This window comes from Rhinoraja longicauda, chromosome 7 (assembly GCF_053455715.1).
Source record: "Rhinoraja longicauda isolate Sanriku21f chromosome 7, sRhiLon1.1, whole genome shotgun sequence".
In the NCBI taxonomy this organism is placed as follows: Eukaryota; Metazoa; Chordata; class Chondrichthyes; order Rajiformes; family Arhynchobatidae; genus Rhinoraja; species Rhinoraja longicauda.
The window spans coordinates 41,035,063-41,049,816 of record NC_135959.1 but is presented as its reverse complement, the minus strand read 5'-3'; the positions used below and the strand labels follow the sequence as shown (position 1 = coordinate 41,049,816).

Below are 14,754 nucleotides of genomic sequence, written 5' to 3'. Positions count from 1 at the left end.
TCACTTATTGTTGCTGATCATGAATAAATTCAAGATTCAAGATAGCTTTATTTGTCATCCAAAAAAACGAATTTTATAAAGAAGCTGAAAATGTACTTGCTCAACTGCTTATATGATCCAGTATGTATCCTTTGTGAAGGGATGATCGCATGCCTCTGCCTAATTCACCCATGCTCTGGAGAAAGCACAATTCTATGGCATCAGTTGAATTCACTTAGTTTAATGACAAGAGTGGCATTAAAGATCACAAAGAATCAAGTGGTCTTCTAGTCAATTACACAACAAAGACGGTTAAGTATTTTCTGTTTACAGAGCATGACAGGAACCAACTCCCTGTGCATAATACAAACATTCAATTAAAATTCAATAATCTTGAACAATACAATGGGCATGCAATGTCGAAATCATTGCAGAGGATTCTAAATTATTAACTATTCTGCAAGATTAATAGTGCCCATCAAGGTCAGGCTGACCTATTTTGGTTGCTGTTCTATTCTACTGAGCTTTCTCTTCATTAGATTAGCACAAAAATAAAAGCATTTGCAAATGGAAATAAGAGGTCAACTTCTTAATTTCATATCGAGTAGTACCGTAGGAGGATTTTCTGAGATAACAAGCCAGATCGAGGTCTTCAAAATTGAATACTTTTCCCTCTGAAAACTTCCTCTTTTAATACAATTTATTTTATACTGTACATGTAGACACAAGGAATTGGAGGAACGCATCTCCGCAGGGAATTGACCAGCAAGGTTTCGGGTGGTGACCCATCTTCAGACTCTTCAGTCATTCATTTTCAATAAGTTTGATGTTTGTCTATAGTTCCAAGAATGGTTAGGACAAAAGGTATGGATATTTGCACATATATTGTGCTAGCCCTTCTCCATTTCTTTTCTCTGGCTCTTGCCTTAGTCCTAGCAATTTGAAGGTCAGCAGTTTAAGTTTAAAAGCAAGATATATATTTCAAGATAACACCTTCAAATAGCTGCAAAGTTAATGACACTTTAAATATTTGTTAAATAAACTGATATCCATATAAAGCAAAGAAAAAGTTTCAAGAAACCGTAGTTTTTACAATTGATGGTTGCAAACGCTGGCATTAAATGTCAGCTCAACTGATGAATCACAGAATCACACATCATCACAGTGGATGGTGGGTATTTAGAACAAGCTGCCAGAGGAGGTAGTTAAGGCAGGTACTATAAAAGACAATTGGACAGATACATGGATAGGAACATTTTTGAAGGATATAGGCCAAACTTGGGCAAATGGGATTAGTCAAAGGGCCTGCTTCCATGCTGTATGACTCTATGACTCTACCTGTAAGTTTATCACAAGAGGAGACTATATGGCCTGTCATACCTTTGGTATTTTTTTCTAATATATTTTCAATTCGTTTTATTCCCCGGCTCTTTTTCCACTGGAGTCTGACTTTCTCTCAAGCTAAAACAGTAATTTATGTGGAAGACCTTAAGACCATAAGACCATGAGACCATGAGATATAGGAGCAGAATTAGGCCATTCAGCCCATCAAGTCTACTCCGCCATTCAATCATGGTTGAACTATTTTTTAACCTCAAACCTCATTCTTCTACGTCCCCACAACCTTTGACACCCTTACTAATCTAGAATCTATCTTGGCCTTAAAAATACCCAATGTCTTGGCTCCCACAGCCGTCTGTGCCAATATTTTTTTCGATAAAAGGATAAGGATTGATTTACATAAATCAGATGCTCTCAAATTCAGGATATCTCCAATTTCTTGCATCGCTTTTCCTTATGTAAGACCATGTTCTTTACTGATAATTGCTACCTGCCACTTTCTTTTTTCATGGTGCCACCATTGGACTGATCTCTTCAATATGTAGTGAGTGGATGAGAAAATGGGAGAACATAGAACCAATCTGCTCTTGGTTTCCTTGTGAGAATGACAGAAGGAAAAGTAAAATTCTTATGGCCTTCAGTCCCAAAGGAACAACGATGGAAGTATGAGGTACCCAGACACATATTACCACTGGGATGAATTGAAGACATTCTAACGATTGGCCATGAAGGTGATCTATTACAATAGCTTTTATTGACAATAATAAAATTGGAGAGCACAGCACTAATAAACAGTAAAGCTAAAGGATGTTTCACACAAATTGAAATAATATTAAATTTAGGATTGTATTATTCAGGATTACTCTTTTAACGTACTTGACTGCTGAGCCTATGTTGTCAAATTGAGGCTGAAGCAATAATTGGATGGATTTGATATTTAATCTCAGTTGCACTTGTTCAGTCTGTCTCTTACTTGGTGTAATACAATTTATTTTTTAGTGCTATGCAAAATGAAAAGATGCTTCACTGAAAGGCAGGGCTCAAAATTGAGCTCAAAGGAGTTCTCTCATCCTACACATGATCTACAAATAATTACACTTTAAGTAAATAAACTTATGGAACTGATAATTTTCATTCAACTTTCTTACTAGCTTTTCACTGCACTTGGTGGAGGTGACACTAAACTAAAGTAAACTACTAAATTGCCGAGTGAATTAATCCTCACTGTTGATAACAGTGGGAAGAAACTGTTCCTGAGTCTGGTGGTATGGGCTTTTAAGCTTTTGTATCAAAATAACCCCATATCTACCGCAAAATGCTGGAGTAACTCAGCGGGTCAGGCAGCATCTCAGGAGAGACGGAATGGGTGACATTTCGGGTCGAGACCCTTCTTCAGTCTGAAGAAGGGTCTCGATCCGAAACGTCACCCATTCCTTCTCTCCTGAGATGCTGCCTGACCCGCTGAGTTAGTTCAGCATTTTGTGTCTACCAAATCTACCCCTGATACCCACCTGTCCTGAGTTAATGATTGTGCAGTAACTCTGTGAATATTGATGACTGAGTATTAAAAGATTGTGTTGATGTATTTAGCATTATGCTAATGTAGAGACAAGGAACTGCAGATGATGGTTTACTCAGGAAAAACACAAAATGCTGGAGTAACTCAGCAGGTGAGGTAGCATCTCTGGAGAACATGGATAGGTGATGTTTCAGGTTGGGACCCTTCTTCAGTCTGATTGTCAGGGGGGAGACAGAAAGCAGGAAGAGAGGAGGGGTGGAACAAAGCGTGACAGGTAATAGATGAACACAGGCAAGGGAGGGGTGTGTACTTTTGAGAGGTAGTTGGTTGGACAAAGATGAAAAAAAAATCAGAAGATGAGGATAAAAGGATTAAAGAGTTGCGAATTGTGAAGCTAGAGCAAGAGATGTCAGTAGAAGGGGAGGGGGAGAGGTGAAATAGGTGCAAGTCCAGGTGGGGCACAGGGGAGGGGGAGTCGGGGAGAAAGGCGGATGAATGAATCTAAGGGTTTCTTACTGGGAGCTGGCGGCGACGTCGTTTGATGGCGGGTGTGCTGGCAGGGGAGGGGGTAGCACTAAGTGCATCCTCGATGTCCAGGTTCAGCCTGTCAAGCGTCCTCATCAGTAACGTCATGGAGTCTCTCCAATGGAAGGCATCTTCATGTGGAGCAGCCTGTAACAACATCAGTAGCGAAGTCATAATGTCAGTCCCTCTATAGCCACACAAGGGATATCTAGAGATAGAGAGATACAGCATGGTAATAGCCATTTGGCCCACCAAGTTCATGCTGACCATCAACCACCCATTTATACCAATCCAACTTTATCCATCCCTCTAGCTGTACATTTCATTACTCTTCTCTCCTTATGTGACACCTTTTTATCTCTGTCTTCTCTTGCCTTTATCCACCCATCTTTACCAGCTTTCCCTCCCCCCCACTACAATCAGTCTGAAGATGGGTTCTGCCCTATAACATCACCGATCCATGTTCTCCACAAATAGACACAATGTGCTGGAATAACTTAGCAGGTCAGGCAGCATCTCTGGAGAAAATGGGTAAGTGATGTTTCAGGTCGGGACCCTTGTCTACAGGTGCTGCCTGATCCACTGAGGTCCTCCACCACTTTGTCTTTTATTCTCTCCATATTGTTATAAATTCCCCACAGATTCTACCACTCCCTACACAGTCGGGGGAATTTACAGTGGCCAATTAACCCGCAAACTCGCACGTCCTTCTACTAAAAATTTAATATCAAGATGTCTTTAATGTCTTTATAGAAAATGGCACAGGTCTTGGACAGGTTGGGGGAGTAGGCAGAGAAGTGGCAGGTGGAATATAGTGTAGCAAAGTGTGGAGTCATGCATTTTGGTAGTAAGAATAAAGGTATAGACTATTTTCTAAAAGGGGTAAGAATACAGCAATCGGAGGTGTATGGCACTTGGGAGTGCTGGTGTAGGATACCCAAAAAGTTAAACTGCAAGTCGAATCAGTAGTAAAGAAAGCAAACTCAATGCTAGCATTTATTTCAAGAGGGCTTGTATACAAAAACAGCGAGGCTCTATCAGGCATTGGTAAGGCCACATTTTGAATATTGTGAGCAATTTTACGCACCACATCTGAGGAAGGATGTACTGGCTCTGGAGAGGGTCCAGATGAGGTTTACAAGAATGATCCCAGGAATGAGTAGGTTAACCTATGATGGGCCATTTCCAGGTGAGACAGAGGTTCACCTGCACCTCCTCCAACCTCATCTATTGCATCCGCTGCTCTAGATGTCAACTCATCTATATCGGCGAAACCAAGCGCAGGCTCGGCGATCGCTTCGCTGAACACCTGCGCTCGGTCCGCATTAACGCAACTGATCTCCTGGTGGCCCAGCACTTTAACTCCCCCTCCCATTCCCAGTCTGACCTCTCTGTCATGGGCCTCCTCCAGTGCCATAGTGAGGCCCGCCGGAAATTGGAGGAGCAGCACCTCATATTTCGCCTGGGCAGTTTGCGGCCCGGTGGTATGAACGCCGACTTCTCCAACTTCAGATAGCTCCTCTGTCCCTCCCTTCCCCTCCTCCTTCCCAGATCTCCCTCTATCTTCCTGTCTCCACCTATATCCTTCCTTTGTCCCACCCCCGACATCAGTCTGAAGAAGGGTCTCGACCCGAAACGTCACCCATTCCTTCTCTCCCGAGATGCTGCCTGACCCGCTGAGTTACTCCAGCATTTTGTGAATAAATCGATTTGTACCAGCATCTGCAGTTATTTTCTTATACTTCTTAACCTATGATGGGCATTTGTTGGTGATGACAGGTTACATGGAGCAATAATAGTTTGTCTGGTCCACTGTAACAAGAGTGTACCTATAACAAAAATATGTGTCGGTTCCCACGTGCATACTGACAATAAAATACAAGGTGCTGGGAAAACTTAGTGGGGCAGTATCCATGGAGGGAATGAACAGGCAACCTTTTGGGTTGGGAGCCTTCTTCAGTCTGAATGTAGTAGGGGAAGAAAGCTGGAAAAAAGAAGTGGGGACGGGACAAAGCCTGGCAAGTGATAGGTGGATACTGTTGAGGGGCCAAGTTTGATTGGCAGATGGGTGGAGAAAGTGACAAAGCCTAGAGATGTAAAGGGGACAAAAGGTTATCAGGTAAAGAGAGGAGAGGAGGAGTGAAATGTGAAACCGGAGGAAAGGATATAGATGGAGGACAGGTTGGGAAGGGAAAGTGGGGGGGGGGGGGGGAGGGATAAATGAAGGACTTGGAGATGAGAGATGAGCATATGGAGGTGGGGAAACACGCGGAGTGACTGGGGTGGTGAGATGGTGGGAGAAATGTTTGCACATCAGGATGATCTTCAGAAGTTGCTCTATGGCTCACGGTTGCCAGATGAAATCATAAAAAATGTAAAGTGATGGTCAACATGGATATGGTGGGTTGCAAGACGTGTTTGTGCTAAGTTTTTGGGAAGAGCAATAAAAAGAATATATATAAATATAACATTTCAGGATCAAATAAAGAAGATTCAGGTGCATCGCAAAACAAAAGCATTTATAATCATGGGTTTTAGAGATAGAGAAAGCACCCATTTATAATCATTGGTTTTTAGAGAAAGAAAAAGCACTTAGAAACACAAGTACTATCAAAACATAAGACCACAACATCTAGACCACAAATCATAAAAACTGCCTCAATTAAGGATAAAACACAAAGTGCTGGAGGAACTCAGCAGGTCAGGCAGCATCTGTGAAGGGAATGGACAGGCGACGTTTCAGATTAGGATGAAATGTCATCTGTCGATTCCCTCATGTTCGGCATGGACATTGTGGGCTGAAGGGCCTGTTCCTGTGCTGTACTGTTCTATGTTCCTGTTCTATGTTAATTGACCGATGTCAATTGTCCCTCATGTGTTGATGAGCAGTTGAATCTGGGGCTGTTGGGGGTGGAATACTTGCTGGAGATATGGGGGGAACAAAATGGGTTAGAGTAGAATTAGTGTAAAAATGTGTGCTTTATGATGCCCACTGACAATGGGAGAAAAAGGCTGTTTCCCGGCTGTATCTCCCGATGACATGACAAGGTGAAACACTCTCTATTTCTCTCGCCGCAGATGCTGGCAGACCTGTCGATCATTTCCAGCATTTTCTGCTTTATCTCAGAGATTCAACAGCAGCAATAGAACGATAAAGCATCATCGTTCGCAGCGCATGTAACGATAAAGCATCATCGATCATTGACCAAACCTGGCTGCACTCAATTCTGACAATGAAGTACATCTCTATTGGCTTTTTATTCTCCTCTCTGCACACATCACCCCTCACCTCCCAATCCCCAACTACATTCATCCCACCGGTCCCCCTTTGCCTGTCTGCCTTCGTGTCTGTGTCTCAGCCTGTGTCACAGTAATAAGGATTTTCTACAATCTTGGAAAAACAAGAGATTATTAGTAGAAACAGAGAAGTGCAGATCCTGGTTTACACAGTGCTGGAGTAAGTCAGTGAGTCAGGCCACATCTCTGGAGAACATGGATAGGTGACGTATCGAGTAGTGAACCTTCTTCAGATAATTTGTGGTTTTGTTCTGTTGCAAAATTCAGTTCATTTCTAACTACTTTTCAAATGAGTATGCCCTCTGAAGTTTAAAAAGGTCAGTTTAAACACAAATCAAAGGTATTATAGGGTCAATTCAAACGTCTGGCACACCTCTTGGACACACACCCAAATGTGAAATGTTTTCTTTAATTTTATTGCAAATAATTTTGATAACTGAATAGAGTTTGCTGCAACCTCAGAGGATGTGTTTTACCACCAGCTGGTTTAAATGATGCCGCGGCACTTGGGAATTTATAAACACTGCATACATCAAACATCAGGGTCTCCCTTTAACTAGATTGCGTCACAGGCCAGGAGAAAAACAAGTATAAACACAGCTTTTGGGAAAGTCAGACAGTTCCAAAATAAAAAACTTTAAGGATCATGTTAATATGTAGGAATTAACTGCAGATGCTGGTTTATACTGAAGATAGACACAAAATGCTGGAGTAACTCAGAGGGTCAGGCAGCATCTCTACAGAAATAGGTGAAGCTTCGGGTCGAAACCCTTCTTCAGACTGAAAGTTAGAGAAGGCCAGAACAAAACAAAGCTGGGTTGTAAGCTGCCCAAGCGAAATATGAAGTGTTGTTCCACCAATTTCCACTCTGACAGTGGAGGAGGCCCAGGACAGAAAGGTCAGTATTGGAATGGGAAGGGCAGTTAAAATGATTAGCAACTGGGAGATTGCTTTGGCCAAGGCATAATTGTTCAGTGTATGTGTTTCTGCATTTGAATAATCAAAACTGCAAAGAGATTTAGATCTCTGAGAAAAACACAATTTAATCCTATTAATCCTATTAATATGTGTGAACAGATGAGCAATGGTTGCCATTGACTTGGTGGGCTGAAGGGCCTGTTTCCATCCTGTATCCTTCCATTAATTCCACCAATTAACAGGTGCATTGATAAGAAATGTTTAAAGGGATATGGGCCAAATGAGTGCAACTGGGATTAATTTTGATGGGACATCATGGTCAGCATGGACAAATTGGGCAAAAGGGCCTGTTTCCATGCTGTATGACTCTATCATCATCAAGTAATGTTGAACACACGCAATTTAACTTGAACAGAGCAAAACTCATAAAAACACAAAGAAAACTCACAAAACTGCAATGTGATAATGATTGGATAGTCCAATGTTGTTATGTTAATTGAGGAATAAATATTAACCAGACAACTGGGAAACTCCTCAGATCTAAATCTTACCCAGAAGTGCTAGTCTGGATATCTGTCCACCAGCCTCTGGAGTGGATCCTGAAGCCCTATCTGTGAATCCAACTCATGAGTGCAATGCACTGAGCCACGACTGACACAAGGACGACATTTGAAAATACACAGCCAAATCAGTACCCGGTGTCCAGAGCTCATTTACATCTCATCAACGAGAGCATTTGAGATTATTACTCTTGACTGACAGTGATTGCTGAAATTACTATTTTTATCTGTTAAATAGCTCATTGTCTTTTCTCATATAATGGAAGCACTTTTGTACAAGTGCAGATCTCGCTGCAGATGGCCAGCTGGATAAACCCCAGTTGCGGTTTCTGAGTGAGATTAGAAGATGGCTATGAACTCTGAAGAAGTCAGTTCAGTTCTGGAGGCTAGTTCCAGACCTAGTCTAATTACTCTTGTGATAAACATACTCCATCCACTATTCCAAAACAACAATGTAATAAGCCTGAACAATTACAGATGAGTTGTTCGACAAAAGCATTAGAAGATTACAATTTTTTTTTTTAATGATTTAATACATAGAATAGTACAGCAAAGGAGAGGCACTTCCGCCCCTGATGTCTGTGCCGAAGATGATGCCAAGTTAAACTAATCTCTTCTGTCTGCACATAATCCATATCAATAGACAATAGACAATAGACAATAGGTGCAGGAGGAGGCCATTCGGCCCTTCGAGCCAGCACCGCCATTCAATGTGATCATGGCTGATCATTCTCAATCAGTACCCCGTTCCTGCCTTCTCCCCATACCCCCTGACTCCGCTATCCTTAAGAGCTCTATCTAGCTCTCTCTTGAATGCAATCAGAGAATTGGCCTCCACTGCCTTCTGAGGCAGAGAATTCCAGATTCACAACTCTCTGACTGAAAATGTTTTTCCTCATCTCAGTTCTAAATGGCCTACCCCTTATTCTTAAACTGTGGCCCCTTTTTCTGGACTCCCCCAACATTGGGAACATGTTTCCTGTCTCTAATGTATCCAACCCCTTAATAATCTTATACGTTTCGATAAGATCTCCTCTCATCCTTCTAAATTCCAGTGTTATCCCTCCATTCCCTGCATATTCATGTGCCTACCTAAAAGTCTCTTAATGCCACGATCGTACCTGCCTCCACCACCACCCCCGGCAGCTCATTCCAGGCACCCGCCACCCTCTGTGTAAAAAAACTTGCCCCGTAAATCTGCTTCGCCCCTCTCAGCCTAAAGCAATGCCTTCTGGTCTTTGAGATTTCCATCCTGGGAAAATGGTTCTGATTTTCTACCTGTGACCGCGTGGGTTTTTCCACTCTCCAAAGACATACAGGTTTGTAGGTTAATTGGCTTCTGTAAATTGCCCCGAGTGTGCAGGATAGTGCTAGTGTATGGGGTGATTGCTGGTTGGTGTAGACCTGGTGGGCCGTAAGACCTGTTTCCATGCTTTTACTCTGAAACAAAAAAAAACTTATCTCCATCCTGTAATGCTTTTGAAGTAAATTAGATGCATACCATCAATCAGATGATCTTGCCAATGTTGGTGTTAGTTTAGTACCAGTGAATCTCCCACTGTGCAGTACCTAAGAATTCTGCTAATGGTTGTATGATTCTTATTCAGACCGGAAAAAATATTAATAGCACGTGTGCTGGCTCTGCTGGTAACACATTCAATGAAATATAAAAACAAACTGATTTTTCTTATGTCTTTGTTACATTTTGATATTTAGGGAATGTTTGGTTATAAATGGTGTAAATCATAGTGTGCAGAAGGAACATCTTGTACTGGTCACATAGAATAGTACAGCACAGTAACAGGCCATTCGACCCACGATATCCATGCCGTACATGATGCCAAATTAAACTAACCTCATCTGCCTGCACGTTATCCATATCCCTCCATTCCCTGCATATCCATATGCCTATCTAGACGCCTCTTAAACGCACTATCATATCTGCCACCACCACCACCACCACCAGCACGTTCCAGCCACTCACCACCCTGTGTAAAAAATCTGCCCCACACATCTCCTTTAAATTTTGCCCCTCTCACCTTAAAGCTATGCCTTTGACATTTCCACCCCAGGGAAAAGAGTCTGACTATCTACCCTATGTAGGCCTCTCATTAGTTTATATACTTCAGGACTCATCAGTTCTATTGGGACGCACTGTTTCGATCCATGCCCTGCAAAGTGATGCAGTGTGGATAGGTGGCGTTTCAGGTTGAGTCTGAAGAAGGGTCTCGACTTGAAACGTCACCTATCCAGGTTCACCACTATATATGTCTCTGATATTCCACACCTCTCATTTCCATTACTATAGTAAATTGTGATGAGACTTCAAATTTTGGCTAACCGTGTAGCAAATTATTGGATTCAATTATTATTTGATTTAGGTAAAGTTTATTTTGTACCCATGAGCTTGATAGAGATTTCTTATTCTTAACATTCATCCAGAGATGCTACCTGACCTGCTGAGTTACTCTAGCACTTTGTGTCCTTTTGGGTATTAACCAGCAACTGAAGTTCTTTGTTTTACATAGTGGTGGACTTGATGTGTATGCATTGTGTCACAGGGGGATACTGCATAGAAACAGGCCCTTCAGCCCACCTTGTCCATGTAGACCAAGTTGGCATGCTGGGCTAGTCCCATTTGCCTGCATTTGGCCCATTGCCCTCATAAAACAAGCTGTGCAAAAACAGATGAATTCAAACAACTATTAAGGATAATATTTGAACCTCCGTTCCTTTGCTCTGGAGATTAATGTTCTGCGTTGCTGAAAAGAAGGGCCTGGGGTTTGCTATCTATTTCACAAACACAGAAGTAAATAAGAGAACCATAATTCAGTCTAAACAACCAAAAATAGTGTTCCAGCTGGAGCAGTGACCGACAAGTCTCACACACACAAGAAAATTGTGTTCAAAGCAACATTTCAACTCGCAGAGATAGAGAATACACAGCTGTCAATACAACTTGAATAAAGAGACCAAAACAGAATTTCTTGGCTTTCATATCTGGCAAAAGAATGGACAAATGTACTCCAGATAGTTCATAAGTTCTCCGAGCAGAATTAGGCCATTAGGCCAATCAAATCTCCTCCGCAATTCAATTATGGCTGATCTATCTTTCCCTCCCAACCCCATTCTCCTGCCTTCACCCCATCATCCCTGACACCCGTACTAATCAAGAATCTGTCAATCTCCACCTTAAAAATATCCATTGAAGGCCGTTTGTGGTAATGAATTCCACAGATTTACCACCCTCTGACTAAAGAAATTCTTCATCCTTCTAAAGATGAACCCTTTTATTGTAAGCCGATGAGCTCTCTTCCTAGACTCTCCCACTAGTTGAAACATCCTCTCCACATCCATCTATCCAGGCCTTTCACTATTTGGTAAGTTTCATTGAGGTCCCCCCTCATCCTTCTAAACTCCAGCTAGTAAAGGCCCATTGCCCCCAAATGCATGTCATATGTTAACCCAATCATTCCTGGGATCATTCTTATAAACCTCCTCATGACCCTCTCAAACGCCAGCATGTTCTTCCTCAGATGTGGGGCCCAAAACTGTTCACAATCCCCCAAATGTGTTACATGATCACTTTTGTCCCGCGGCACAGCCATTTACTTCATATCAAAGCTTCTCAACAGCCCACATGGAAAATACCATCTGCAATAAAAGTTAGTTGTGCCAAAGTTCACTTACATATTCATTGCGGAGGTGGATGCTGAGTGTTGTAGCCATTGGCAATGCTTCCACTGAATTCTGGAATGTGATACAGATGAAAAGTTACATGCTTCAGGTCAAGGCTGACACTATTGCCAGCTTTCACATGATCCAAATATAGAACGTCTTGTGATTTGTGATTGCATATGGAAAGGTTATGGGAAAAGTCAAGAGCATTAAATCTTGGCCTTTTTTGTTTAAACACACTGAAAAAAAAATACACGATGAACAGGAAGTTTACATTCTGCACAAATACACTGTTTTTTTCAGAGGTATATATGTTTTCTATTTACCAATCATAGCAAAAAAGATCAGATCAGTACATACCACAAACCTCATTTTATTTGCAAGTTTTGCACACAGAGAGTGGTGGATTACTGGTACAATACAATAGGTTTAGGTTTATTATTGTGTGGAAAAGACAAAGTGGAAAGGTTTATTTTGTGTGCTATCCAAACTGATCAGATATACCAATGCGCTGCCATGCGTGGTCATGGAGGCAGATATGATAGTGTCATTTAATAGTCCTTACACAAGCACATGAGTGTGCAGGGAATGGAGGGACATGGATCACATACAGGCAAAGGAGATTAGTTTATCTTGGCATCGTGTTCGGCATAGACACTGTGGGCTGAAGGGCCTGTTCCTGTGCTTTTAGAACTGACATGCCTGCGAGTAGCTTTCCAAAGCACTGTCTTTGGGAAAGCCTTTGATAAAACATTATTTTAGATGTAAATGTAATTTTAAAGATTACCTACCTACATTTTTTCTGGAGCAGTTCTGATTAATGAATGACCATCATATTTCAGCATAGTCATGAACAACTGCTTGAATTGAGTATTTTCTGTTATGTTTTTTATACAATACTAGCAGGCATGCCAGTTCTAAAATCTTGCTTTTTGTTTATTTGTTCATGATGTTTGGAAATTTTAATGGAATGCCTCTACCGGAAATGCCAGCATTTAAACCCTGAGCTGAAGCAGTTAAGAGTCAACTACACTGAGGTTCCTGGAGTCACATGTAAGCCAGCATAGTCATAGAGTTATGTATCACGGAAACAGGCCCTTCAGGCCAACTCGTCCAGGATGCCCCATCTAAACTAGCCCCATGTACCCGTATTTGACCATATTCCTCTGAAACTTTCCTTTCCATGTACTTGTCCTAGGTAAGGACAACATATTTATTTTCCTGAAGGGCATTCATGAACCAAGTGGGTTTTGCTGAGAGAATCTTTTATCGGACTTTACTGGACTTTATCTTGTACTGTTATTCCCTTATCCTGCATCTGTGCACTGTGAACAGATTGACTGTAATCATGTATGGTCTTTTCGCTGATTGGATAGCCCACAACAAAAAAGCTTTTCACTGTAACATGATACATGTGACAACAATAAACTAAACTAAAACTAAAACTAAACTAGACAGTTATTGAGAATTTCAGATTTATTTAATTGCTCATTTTGAAAATTCTCCATAGGTGGAACTTATGCATCTAGATCAATGGTCCAAGATTCTGGCAGCAAGTCACGTAGCTTAATAATCACACCATGATACCATATCATTTCAGAGGCACATTGGCAACATAATACTGGCCCACCTTACCATTAATCTGTAAACTCCAATCTAAAAAGTAAATAAGGACTTTTTATAGATTCCGAATCTGAGGGAGGTAAACCAGATGGCCCAAAAATTAGTCATTAGACTTCAACCTGCCTGAATGGTCATGCAGCATGGAAACATGCCCAACATGTCCATAACAACCAACATGCACCAGCTAGTCCAATTTGCCCGTATTTGTCCAATATCCTTCAAAATCTTTCCTATCCAAGTACCTTTCTAAACTTATTTTAAATGTTGTTATTGTACCTGCCTCAATTACCTCCACTGGCAGCTCGTTCCATATACCCGCAACCCTAGAACATAGAACCTAGAACAGTACAGATCAGGAACAGGACTTTTGGGCCACAATGTCCATGCTGAACGATGCCAAGTTAAACAAATCTCTCCTGCCTGCACATAATCCATATCCCTCCATTCCCAACATATCCATATTAAAAAACCACTAACGTACCTCCAATTAATTAAGGTAGCCTTCATGTTCTTATTAAATCTTTTACCTCTCACCTTAAACCTATGCCCTTTGGGTCTTGATTTCCCTACCCTGGGAGAAAAACTGTGCATTCAGCCTATCTATTCCCTTCATGATTTTACACACCTCTATAAGATCGTCCCTCAGCCTCCTGCGCTTCAAGGAATAAAGTCCTGGCCTCCCCAACCTTTCCCTATAGCTCAGGCCCTCAAGATCCTAGCAATATCCTTGTGAACTTCCTCTGCACTCATTCCAACTTAATGCCAACATTCCTAATAGGTATCGTTTGAGTGAAAATAGCTAACTTCCATTATATCTCTAGCATTTTTCTTATTTTCAGAATTACCAAGGTGACATTTACAGACCATAATTCTGTAAGGAATTATTTCAGAAACCTTAACGCACGTATTTACTGCATTAGAGGAAAATCCTTACCGAGAGTCTTCTGACAGTGGGAACATTAATATTTCCCTTATTTCTTCAGAAGTCCCAACACAAAAAGGGATATTGTTTCATAATTTGCAGATGGTGGCACAGAAATGAAACAAAAAAAGACTACTGTTAAAAGTTAAAAGGAAGATGTTCTCTAATCTCTGCCAAATTCTCAGATGAAAATGCCAATGACCAGAAACTGCTTGCACGATCTCATGGGATAGAGTACAAAGAAATAGCTAATCCTTCATTTGTCATCTCAAGGAGCATTGCCAACAGCTGGGTTTGTGTGGGTTCAAAAGTCTAATGTTGCTTTGAAATATTCCTGACACACCAATAGGCCAGCTTCAAAAATTTAATGCATTGGACCAAAACTTGCCGAC

At 41.4% G+C, this 14,754-nt stretch overlaps 1 protein-coding gene across 1 annotated transcript in view; it reads right to left on the bottom strand.

Moving 5' to 3' along the window:
- Nucleotides 1–14,754, bottom strand: part of LOC144595185 (stAR-related lipid transfer protein 13-like) — a 277,512-nt gene that overhangs the window by 204,843 nt on the left and 57,915 nt on the right. The window contains 2 exon segments of the mRNA XM_078402346.1: nt 3,356–3,511; nt 11,830–11,889. Coding sequence (XP_078258472.1) covers nt 3,356–3,511; nt 11,830–11,889 — 216 coding nt within the window.